The sequence below is a fragment of the Ursus arctos genome, unplaced genomic scaffold, assembly GCF_023065955.2.
Source record: "Ursus arctos isolate Adak ecotype North America unplaced genomic scaffold, UrsArc2.0 scaffold_9, whole genome shotgun sequence".
Lineage (NCBI taxonomy): Eukaryota > Metazoa > Chordata > Mammalia > Carnivora > Ursidae > Ursus > Ursus arctos.
In genome coordinates, this window is record NW_026623111.1 from 18,262,196 (window position 1) to 18,274,692 (window position 12,497).

At 39.4% G+C, this 12,497-nt stretch overlaps 1 protein-coding gene and 1 pseudogene across 6 annotated transcripts in view; one reads left to right on the plus strand and one right to left on the minus strand.

The window, feature by feature from the left end:
* Positions 1-12,497, minus strand: part of PPARGC1A (PPARG coactivator 1 alpha) — a 299,633-nt gene that overhangs the window by 42,403 nt on the left and 244,733 nt on the right. For all 6 annotated transcript variants that reach the window (XM_057309514.1, XM_057309515.1, XM_048211778.2 and 3 more), the window contains exon 3: positions 257-451. In XM_057309514.1, the coding sequence (XP_057165497.1) occupies positions 257-451 (195 nt within the window). The remainder of the gene's footprint in view (positions 1-256; positions 452-12,497) is intronic.
* LOC113266798 (U4 spliceosomal RNA) lies at positions 11,969-12,085 on the plus strand (annotated as a pseudogene).

Below are 12,497 nucleotides of genomic sequence, written 5' to 3' on the forward strand. Positions count from 1 at the left end.
TGCTAAGAAATAAAAATACACACATATACATAGCAAAAGACAGTTAAAACAAACTGTAGTAAGACCATATGAAGACTGTTATTACCAACATTTTAAACACAGAATCACAGAATTTGCGACTGCGAGTCTGCTCGGGAATTGTTTTTGGCATCAGTCTAAATTAAAAATCCAAACCTTATTGTTACTACATCATACCCATGCAGCGGGTAGCCAGAGGCAACTCCGATTCCTGTTAAACAGTAGGAAGGGTTCTTACTAGAGACGGCTCTTCTGCCTCCTGAGGCGGAGGGGTGCCGTCAGGCATGGAGGAAGGACTAGCCTCATTCTCAGTGGTCACATCTCCATCTGTCAGCGCATCAAATGAGGGCAATCCGTCTTCATCCACAGGGAGACTGTCCAGTGTCTCTGTGAGGACTGCTAGCAAGTTCGCCTCGTTCTCTTCATCTATCTTCTGCAAAAACAGAAAAATCGACGACGTGAGAGCGTTGACATTGAGGGACGGATAATGCTATCCATCAGTGTAGATGGATCATGTTTATCCAAATGAGTAGTACATGAAATTTTGAATGCTTGTGCCAGAACACAAAAGATCATGTCTTCTTCAGACTCCAAATTCACTTTTGGTCTGAATCACACAATGAATTGATACCTCTCAGGAGCAATCTCTGATGGCTGAGCTGTCCAAGCTAGCAATTTGTGATGTCGGTACATGTGACAGCTGTATATGACACCATCTTGTTCACAGTCGTTCTTCCCAGGTGTATGTCTTGTTTCCCTAACTAAAGGAGAAGGTCTAGAGAATCTTAGCACTTGAGAGAATTTTAACCATCATCTATTTCATCTTCAGATATAGTGTTTCAATCTCCTGTGCAGCCAAAATGCTTAGATAACCCTCCGTTTGAACAGGACCAGAAACTGAAACTATACTGAGATCAACCATACACTTTCATGGTTTCAATTATAATCTCATCACCAAACACTCCACGGCCATTTATTTCCCTCCCTGACATCTCTCCCAACTTTGGTCATAAATCTAGAACTGCCCACTGGACATTTCTCCCTGATAATAGCTCCCTCATCCTCCACAACCCAAACTTAGGACCTTTCACAGCAAACCTGCTGTTTCCCTTGACTTCCTGAGTTTGGGTAACAGTTCCTCAGACCCAAACTGTAGAGCGACTTTGAGTCCTCTTCATCTGGTCAGTCATTAGGTAGAGTCTTACTTTGTCATATCTCTTCAATGCGGTCGTTTCTTGTGGCTGGGGTGCAATTCTAGTGCTACGTTAGTTGGAACGGGGACCCCTGCGAACGTATTCTAACTTGTTTCCGCAACTCCCACAATCACTCCCAGCCACACACCCTTGGAAAGTTAATCTTCAGGTATTCATTGCATAAACATATCTGCATACCTCCTATACCAGGGCTATGTTTGGTGTTAGAGATAGAAAGAGAAAGATGACCTCTGCCCTCCAGAAACCCTCCAGGGGAAGGCAAGAACCTGTGAATCATTTATTATAAATGATAACATTTATTTCAGTACTCTGTACGAGCTTGTACACCTTGTTTACAGGAAAATGTGCTATATTCCCATCACCTGGGCAACCAGTGCCAATGCTAGGCACACAGCATGGTCAACGATTACTTGCTGGATAATTCATCGATCTGCGTTTACTGCCTAGAATATATGTTGTGTAGATCACTTTCTCTTCCTCCTGTTAGCACTCCACATTGTTTGTCCAATTTGACCTGCTTCATAAATCTTTTTTTTTAAGTTCCTTGTGCTATGACATTAACAATATCGGCTAAATCATCCCACACCGATTCTATTACAAGATGCACCTAAGCTGCTGACATGTAATGAAGCCAGCAGTGCCCACACGTCCTTTCTCTCTAGCACTGAACTCCAGTTAATTGACCTGACAAAATTACAAGAATCACAGAATAAGACAGCTAATCAGAAAATCAAATTGTATTACTAGAGAAATTAGGCAGGCCTTTATCACGTATACATTCTATTTTCACATAAAAATTATTTTCCCTCATTACCGATGAGTCCCTATCCAGAAGGAAAACTACAGACTTCTTTCTCTTAGATTCGAGAGGCCAAAAAGAGCCATTTGTACTCATGGTAGACTTCACTAGCATTTCCTTTTTTTTTTTTTAAGATTTTATTTATTTATCTGACAGAGAGAGAGACAAGCGAGAGAGGGAACATAAGCAGGGGGAGTGAGAGAGGAAGAAGCAGGCACCCAGTGGAGTAGGGAGCCCGATGTGGGGCTTGATCCCAGGACTCTGGGATCACACCCTGAGCCGAAGGCAGATGCTTAACGACTGAGCCACCCAGGCGCCCCTTTACTAGCATTTCTTACCTTTGCATAATGTGTCTCCCTAATGCCCCTGGACTTCACATTGTGAGTCAAGTGGATTTGGGCACAGGGGATGGAATGACAACTTTCTGAGTATGAGGACTCCACTGCAGGAGGTAAATCCTAATTGGGGGGTGGTGTGAAATGTTAATTTCAGAATGGCACCACTTCTTCCAGAAATTGACCGATTGTTTAAAAATCAAACTGCTTGATTTAATAACAAATCATTATCGAACATACCGCCCAGCCTCAATTCTCCTGGATCTGTCCATATAATCTGAATAATAAAGATACGGAAATGATTTTCACTTATTTTCTGCCCCAGATCATATTCTAGCATCCAAAGATTCCAATCTCTTCCCTTTCAATTCAGATTACCCCCACATATGAAAAACCAAATTCCATTATTCATCTGTCCTAAATAGAAATAATATTTAAATTAAATACATATTATTTTAAATCATCTAAAAACCATGAGATTTACATTAATATAAATATACCCATAGTAGCTAATAAACATAATCTTTGAAGATATCTCAAGCACACACACATACACACACACATACACACACATGGTTTGAGTAAATTGGACTTTTTTTTCCAGGGATCCTAATTTTCAGAAAGGCTTATTTCACTGAAGTTCAAAAATAGCTCAAGAAAAACAGTTAAGAATGTTTACCAATAAATGAGTAATTTTGTTTACCCCGATTTAAGTTTTGTATTTGGCTTTCCAGCAACACTACAAGCCTCTATTTGCTTTCAATCACATAATACAATAGCGCCTTAGTTCTATCCCTAGTGTAAACAAACTATAATAATTCCAATCAAGTCAGAATGACAAAGAACACTTAAATTAACTAGTTTCTCCAATTTCTTTAATAAGCCCGGGTGAATGTACATCAAAAACAATGGCAGAAATATTGGAGCCTGATAATGTCATAATTAATTTACAAGATCTGATTAAACCACAGCTATTTAAATTCTCTCTACTGGAACCACAATGGGAGGGAGGGCGGTGGGATGGGAGATTGGCAGTGTGTGTGTGTGTGTGTGTGTGTGTGTGTGTGTGTGTGTGTGTGTGTGATGGGGTACGTGGGTAGGGTAGGCTGGTATTCAACCAGGACGGACCAGTCGGGCCGTGATTCTTATTTACAGCCCATGTTCATCAGACACATATGTGGCTGACTCAGTGAGGGGTTCGGAGACCGTTTATTTTAGTAAAGTCATTCTTGAATTATGGAAGGAAAGAATGTTATTTCAAATTCTCTGTGTTTTGTCTAATCGTAGAAGACTGAGGAAAAAGCTAAGATATTTCCCGATGACATTTTTGTTCTGAAGCTCAACAGATACTCGTGTTGGTGAAGTTGAGTGGACATTGCTCCTCACTGTGGCAATTCCAATTAGTTTAGCAAGAGTTTCAACAATCAAACACTCCAGAGAAGGCAATGGATGTGACAAAAAGGACTCTGGTAAACAATTAATGTCACTTCCCATTATTGCTTCGGTCCCAATTTACAGAGCAAATAAATCAAAGTCACTGCAGATGAAGCACTCTGGCCTACGAACACATGTCTGTTCACAGGTGACAGGGCATTGAAATACATCAGGCAGTAAAACGACTTTGCAAAATAACCTTTCAAAGACTCGCTCTGACACCGTGTTCTAATTGTTCGGAATTACTGTTTTTACAAAAATATGCTTATTAGCTCCATATAAGTTAAGAAAAGAAGAGCAGAGAGGCAAAAAAGAGAGAGCAGGTCACCAATTAGAGAGTGATGTAAAGGTGCACAGCTGAGTGAGGGGGGGCAGAGAGGGAAAGAAAGGTCGGGCACAGGCCGACAAGCATTTCCACAGGGGAGCTCTGAGACTCTCAGGCAGCTTCAGCCTTGGTGGGCGTCCACCTGGGCTCTCCTAACGCAAGGTGGGTCTGCTGCTCCTCCCACCGCAATAAAGGTCCTGGTGACCGTACCGTGCATTCCTGGAGGGCGCTCCAGGAGTAAAGAAGCCCATTCCACAGACACTCAGGTTGTAAAGAGTTTCCACTGGCAGGCAATACACGTACACGTGCACTAGGAACCTGAAATTCAGAATGGGCAGTAACTCCGAAGCAATGCTATGTCTTTAACAAATGATAGTTCAGAACACTTGGTTCATTACTGCTCATTGGGACTGTTGGGTCCCTATCTGACCTGCCCTAAGTGTGATACAATTCAAAGGGCACAGTTAAAGGAAGGCAGATTCCACATCTTCGGGTGCTCAGAGTCACCTGAAGATTGAAATTTGGGGTCCGGGACATAATATCTGGGCCTTCTTCCCTTGTGAGCAGTTGGCAAAAGGATCTTGCAACTGATTACGCATGGTGGGGCAGACAGTACACTGAGCTCACCCAAGTGCATAGAGAGGGAATAAATCTACTAAATTAAGGAGGCAGGGGCACCTGGGTGGCTCAGTCGTTAAGCGTCTGCCTTCGGCTCAGGGCGTGATCCCGGAGTTCTGGGATCGAGCCCCATGTCAGGCTTTTCCGCTGGGAGCCTGCTTCTTCCTCTCCCACTCCCCCTGCTTGTGTTCCCTCTCTCGCTGGCTGTCTCTCTCTCTCTGTCAAATAAATAAATAAAATCTTTAAAAAAAAAAATTAAGGAGGCAATGAGGGATTCTGAGATGCTTCCCGACACCTGAAGGGAGAACTGCAAAGTGAAAGCGGCATGTGGTATCCCAAAGATTTTTAAATGCAGGCTATTATGGCAGGACCATGCCCTGCTTATGATAGTAATTTTTTCCACATCTTGTAGAATTGCAATTACACTCTGCGTCCCCAGATTCTCACACTCGCTTGATCTCTGTTTGATAAAAATAGTTTAATAGCCATTTAATCACAGCTTCATTATCTTAGCTCTCTTAATGCGAATTAGGCCAGGAGAATTCCTGCTTCCTCATTATTCAAATCATCAATAAGAAGGAAACAGTGGGGTCTTCTTATCACTCATTAATCAGTTTTAGTATCTTAGGTACTGTTTACTCAGAGATCAGTCTATGTGAGAGGTCACTTAACCTCTGTGAGCCTCTATTTTCTTTTTTCTATATAAAAATTCAGGTTATTATCTGCCTAATTCCTAGGACAGACTTTTTCTGCACTCATGGTTAATCGGGAGAAAAAAAAGAATGGACGAAAGCCTGAGAATCCTTCAAGGAAGGGCTCGATACATTTCCAGGGTATATGTCTATCGTCTTGATTGACCATATTTGAATTTCTTTCTTTGAGCATGATCTACTGCCGACTTTTAGCAGTGGGCCAGCTTCCTCCCAAATACCCAGCATGCCTTGGGCTTCCTCCTTGCCCCATCCTGCTGATTTGGAAGCAGCTAATGAAGACAAAATTAACTCCTACTTTAAGTGAGGCCTAATTAGGAAGGGAAATCTGCTAGAGTAACATCTGGTAATGCATTCTGAAGCCAAATATAAATGACATTTTTGGATTATCCACTATTTTGGATTATTTCTCCCACTAGACCCCAACCAGGAGTTGAAATAAATAAATGAGAAAGTGACTTTTACGATAGCTTGAGGGGTTCAAAGAAGAAACACAGTTGACCATAGGAGTCCCTTTTCTGGATCTTTACACATAAAGTTCTGTACATTTTGTTCACGCACAAAAAGGCAAAAAACTTTTACATGTGTGAAATTTTGGTTTTAATGTATGAAGTTTGATTCAAGATTTGCAAGAAGCTGAACTAAAATTAAAAAAAAACAATTTCTGAAATGAAAGAAAAAAATTACAGCTCATACTAGACTACTGAAATAGAATTTGAGGTTATTAGCTTTTTTCTTTAAAGCATTTTAATCAGGAAAGATACCACCTTCTCCGATTGGTTATTATACATGTCAGCTCTGAGGGGTCTAAGCCTTTGCTGGAGATGTTAATATTTTGAATACTCACTCTCAAACAACTCTCTTTCTCTTTTTTTTCTCTTTCCTTCCTGGAGTGTTTTACAATCCAATGTGCTTTTTCTTGCTTCTCTTATACCCACATACAGACCAACAGTATGTCCGTGCACCTTCTCACAGCCCAACAGTAAATGCGCAGAAACCCCACGTGGCACTTCTTAAAGTTTACTACCTCCTGCCCCATTCAAGAAGAGAAGGCCCTAAAATAACCCACTAACTTTCTGTTTATGGGATGGCTTTGAAAAAGGGTGGACACTTGAAGACGGGGAAAAAAATGATGTAAGAAATTTCAGGTGTATACGTGCAGCAGAAAAATAGCCAAGACAATAAAGACTTTGCATTACATCACACATTTCTTGTGAAAAAATACTTCTGTATGTATTCACTTCTTACAGATGCCCTGCGAATGAGCTTAGTCCCCTCTTTTATTCCCAGGAGAGATAAGATAAGCACATTATGAGACCCTGTATTTGCTCTGTTGGATGCCGAAGTTGCTGGAATTTACGGTTGTATTGCTAGAGTGGCTAATAGAAAAAACATAAATTTTAATTTCACTGTTTGGGTAAATCTCCATGGACATCAAGGCTACTTAAAATAACACGTATGTAAATGTGTCTATTCATACCATGCCCCAACACACACAAGTTTGCATCGCAAGCACACATATGTAAAACAGAATATGTACATGCGCATTTCTTTCAGTCTCTTAGGTATACGCTCATATATTCCATTGCAGTTGACTATATATGTGTATTATCAGCACATGGATGCTTTCTCCCAGTTATCCACTCTAACTGAGGAAAGCAATGATCAAAAATTGAAGACAATTCTTGGGACAATAAAATAAACCAAGAATCAAGTGGAAATAAATACACAAAACTGAAGAACTCCCTCTATAGTTATATTTGTCCATTTAATTTTTGTTAATATTTATGCTCCTATTTAAGCAGGCATAAAATATGTGTTCTCATCTGTATTAGGCTCCATTTGAACTTACTAGCTTATATCACACACTCATAAGTTACTAAGCATGCACTGAGCGTGTGGAATTCATTATTCTGAAGAGGTTACACGAGCCAAAAGCGTAAATACAGACGTTCAAGAGAAAGGCTTAAGAAAATCTTGGTTGATGGTTCAAAATGAGCTATTTCGTGGGGTGGGGGTGGGGGATGGGATACATTTCACGTCCACTTCTCATAACGTGAAGAGGAAGCCACCAAGTTGAGCCACCAAACAGAAGGCTTAATGGGCCTGTAAAGATCCAGCCTGGCCTTCGTTTGTTTTCAAGTTTGAACTAAAAGAGAAGCTGGGCCCTGTGTAAAGGACACCAGACTGAAAGTCAGGAAAATTGGCCCGAGTCCCATCTATACCACTAGCTAGTTACGTAGCCTCAACTAAAATGGCTCGACTCTGGCTGCAGGGCACGTGCCCAAATGATGATCTCGTAGGTTCCTAACTGGTTCCCTGCTTTCACCCTTGCCACTTTTCTCCCCATCCCAATAGTTCATTCTCAACACAGAAGACTAAAGGATACTGATAAAACCTAAGTCATACCTTGTGCCCCTTGTGACCTAGCCCTCCATGGCTTCTCATGCCTCTCAAAGTCAAAATCCTCAGAGTGACCCTACTAGCCTAGGATCACCACATGATTTATCATCCAAGCCAGTACACTTCTGAGAATATAAATACTCAGTCACTTGGGTGTGAATGCAGACGATCACGGTCTGAGGTGTATGGTTGGTTGCCCTATATTAGACCTACATCATCTGACCCTGTCAGTGCCCCCATTTATCGGTCTGAATCCTCTCCAACCACTCTGACCTCATCACTACTCCACAAAAATGCCAGGCATTCTTCTACCCCAAGGCCTTCGTACCTGCTGTTTCCCCTTACTAGAAGGCTCTTCTGCCAGATGGCCACATGGCTTGCCCCTTCATCCCTTCATTTACTCAAAAGTCACCTTCTCAGTGAGACCTTCCCAACCACTCTGAACTGTACATCCATTACTCTAGTTTATTTTTCCTTTTGGCACTTATTTCTATAACTCAATATATATTTTACCGACTTTCCTCATTCATGGTCTATCGATAATAGAACCACTGTGAGGTCTGTCCGATCACTATTAAGGCACTTGGCATAGAGTAGATGCTTATTAAAAATGAGTAAGAATAACATCTGAAATGTTCAACCAATCCTAAAAATATACTGTGACTTTTCATTCTCCTGCTGTTGTCGTTGTGGTTTGCTCTGAAATTTCCACCTTTTTCCACCTCCACCCAATTAATACTGTTTATCTCAAGCCATAATTCGAAATTAGCTTGCCTTCGTTCTTGTATGATAGGCCAGGAAAACAGCCAATATATTCTTAGTGGGAGAGAAGGAAATTTGAACAGAATCACAGAGGGGCGGATTCTGAAATAAGCACTGAATCTGTATGAGTCAACATAATGTACATCTTTTGTAAAAGAAGAGGTTGACATGGGTCTTCTAAACGCAGGGATTAATTCACCCCAACTCTGGTGTTTGGGAGGATACGGGAATGAATCATCAAGCAATTAATTTGCAGAAATTTCCAAAGAGCCGAGATGATTTGTGAAGAGAAAATCATGCCAGACCAACTTACTATCTGTCCATGCAGAAGCATCAGGCTCGCTAATCAAGAGAAAACAATTGATGTAATCTATCTGGACTAGAAGGAGCTTCTGTAGTCCATTCTGCATAACGCACTCATCTATAAACTGAGAGTATATAGTCTTAGCCAGAGGCTTTTTCAAACTGTGTGCCACGGGACCATGGCCATAGTAGAAGTGTTGTAAGGATTGATAAAAAACACTGTAGTATATGATATATTTTACACATTTATATAATTGAGCTCATATGCCAATATAACTCATTTGCTTTTAGAAAGCACCATGCACACTCAACTATGTTATTTCTCTTATCATAAGCACAGCGGAGGCCACCACTGAATTAACTTGCCATGTTGAATCATTTTATGTTGGTCTCGGGATTTTAAAAAATATCTTGAGAAGTGAGGGTGAGCAGCTTAAAACCTGGAGCCATTTACAAATACTCGTTTCTATGAAGCAGGATTTTCTCAATCCTCTTAGATCCAAACAGACTACAAAATAATCAGTTGCTAAGATTGATATAAGATACCGATCATCATCTTAAGCCTCAACTTCACTTTTTTTTCTGTTCATTTAAATAGTTTCGTAAGTATTACGACAGCTAAATGTTATTTACATAAAAAATAATAGTAAGTAGCAGCTGACTTTTATTGAGTGTTTCTATGTGCCTGGGGCTGAGTTCATTTCCTTACACACACTATTTCATTTAAACCATCAATTGACCCCATGATTAGGCCTAAATTCATGCAGCTTACAAGAGGCAGAGTTGGGTACCAAATCAGATATATCTGATAAAGCCTTGTTCTCACTCCCTTTCCTTCCATGTTGGAATTTTATGGTTGAATCCATGGAACGAAAATGAAAAGTGGGCATGTGCTAGTCTAATCTGTAATTATATTAGAGGATACAAAATGAGTTATCGAAGGATAAGATCCCAAGGTGGGGAACTGCAGTTACCTTCCATGAAGCAGAACTGGCCTTCCATGTAGAAAGAGGGTTTTGCTTTGACATTGCTTCTCAGTATTTCTCATTATTGCCGGCCCAGTGTCACCACAGAGCCTCTCTTTAGTCCTACTGGGTGTGACCTGCCCTTTTGTTAGAATGTTCTTTCCATTCCCCTTCATTTCCTCCTATCCTATCTCTACCTCAAAGCCTGTCTTCAAGCTCTTAAAGCCTTTATAAGAATAACCTGGATCCCTGGATAGAAATACAGATTTTGAGGTCTCATTACTGACCACTAAATCGAAACCTCTAGATCAGAGTTTCTCAACTTTGACACTCTTGACATTTCGGGCCAGATGATTCTTTGTTGGTAGGGGCTGTCCTGTGCATCTCAGGATGTTTTGTAGTATCCCTAGCCTATGCCTATTTGATGCCAGGAGCACATCCCCTATTACCAAAGCAACCCAAAATGACTCCAGTTACTGCCAAATATTTGGTGGGAGGCAAAACTGCGCCCAGCTGAGAATGATTGTCCTAGAGGAGCAGTTCGGGATTCCGCAGTTCTGATAAGCACCCCAAGTGATTCTGAATCATGCAAGTTTGGGTAATTTGCTGTTTTGTGGCTGTTGAGTAGTGTATAGATCAATTCATGGTGGGAATTTATGATTCCAAGTAAGCTAGATTTATGTCTTCTAACACATGCAGTTCTAGCAGTTCTTAATAGTTATTAATAACATATTTTTTATTTATTCTATGTGAATGCTTATTTCCAATATCTTATACTATGTGCCTACATGTTTTATAGTCTATGCTTCCTTGTTGATTACAACTTACTGGTTATTTACTCCCCGAATTTCTTTTTGATTAGTCCAATGGCATTTCACTCTTTTTATTGCCAATCATTCTCTGCTTTTTTCAACATTTTCTCACTGTCATCATTATCATAAAGTTCATTTTGGTTTTTTAGTCTATTTGACTACATAGACTACATGCTAAATGATTCTTGAGGATTTTCTTCTATATGCTTTCACAGAGTTCTTAAACATTTCTAGACTTCTTAAGATTTTTTTTAAAGCTCAAAAAGCACATAAAAGCCTTATACAAGTTTGATGTTATTATGAAAGAGGCTGTGAGGCAAAATATAGACTCTGAAGTTAGACTGCTTACGTTTGGATGCTGAGTTCATCACTTACAAGGTGCATAACCTTCAGCAAGTTACTTAACCTCTCTGTGTCTCAGATTTCACGTCTGAGAAGGGCGTTATAATAATAAGACTTACATTGAAGGGCTATTTTGAGCAAATCCAGGAATACTATGTAAAACAGGGCCTGGAATATAGTAAGGACTTATCCTTGCTACTCTTAATATTATCATTATTATAGTCCTTATGCACTAGATTGAGTTCAAAATAAGTGAGACCAAAAAATGGATCCATTGGGAAAATACTATAGTGGAGGGAACATTTAAAGTAGACTTCAAGGTTGGCATAGGATATGAACAATTGAAGGGAAAAGGGAAGACCATTCTATACAATAAGCCTACACAATATAGAGATTTTCAATGTGGCATCAAAATTACCATGTACATGAAGGCTCAGAAATCCTTACAATTTGTATAAAGCTCACTGCCTACCTGTTACTTGTTAAGATGGTATGTTGGGATTAACAGGTGTGATATGACATAATCACTGGCTGCTTGCATGTTTATTGCATAGAGTGACCACCTGAGATCCATGCCATGCCAAACCATGATATCTACATTTGACACACTCTCCTTTCATGTACACACATGCAGACTTACACTTATGTGCATATGTACAAGTACATAAAATTTTATTACTTACACATATTTATTGAGGGCCTACTATATGCTTTAATCTGTTTTCTAGAAACTTATATTTCACTTTGGTGGAGAGAGGATGGCAGATAATACACAAATGAACCCCTTCTAAAGACAGATAAATAGGATATATACATACACATATAGAAAGAAAGAACATAGACTATATATACGTATATTCACACACACACATTACATACACAGAATGTATGTATGTAGAGAGAGAACATAACGTTTATACATAATATTAGCTTTGCACAGTGGCAGTATCGTAGCCAATGAGGTTTATCCGAGGCGCGATTATTGCTAATTAAAAACTTTTCCTAATAAAGTTTATATATAATATTATTAGTTGTATATATTATATATATGATTATTATATATTACATAATATTAAACATATAGAAAGAGAAAGAGAAAAAAAAGAGACAGAGGGATATATTTGGAGTGTGTGTGTGTATGTGTATGTATAAAAACATAGAGAGGAAGAATAGAATATATGTGTGTATATACGTGTGTGTATGTATACATAGATATACATGCTTGATAGTAAAATATGTACATTGATAATGTATATAATATATACACATATATAAAGTATATAGAGTACATATATATACACACACAGAATATATATGTAGAGAGAGAATATAGAGTTTATATAATAATTATATTATTAATTATATATATTATATACATTTTTTATAATATACATATATAGAGAGAGATAGAGAAAAAAAGAAAGAGACAGAGAGATATATCTGGAGTGTGTGTGTGT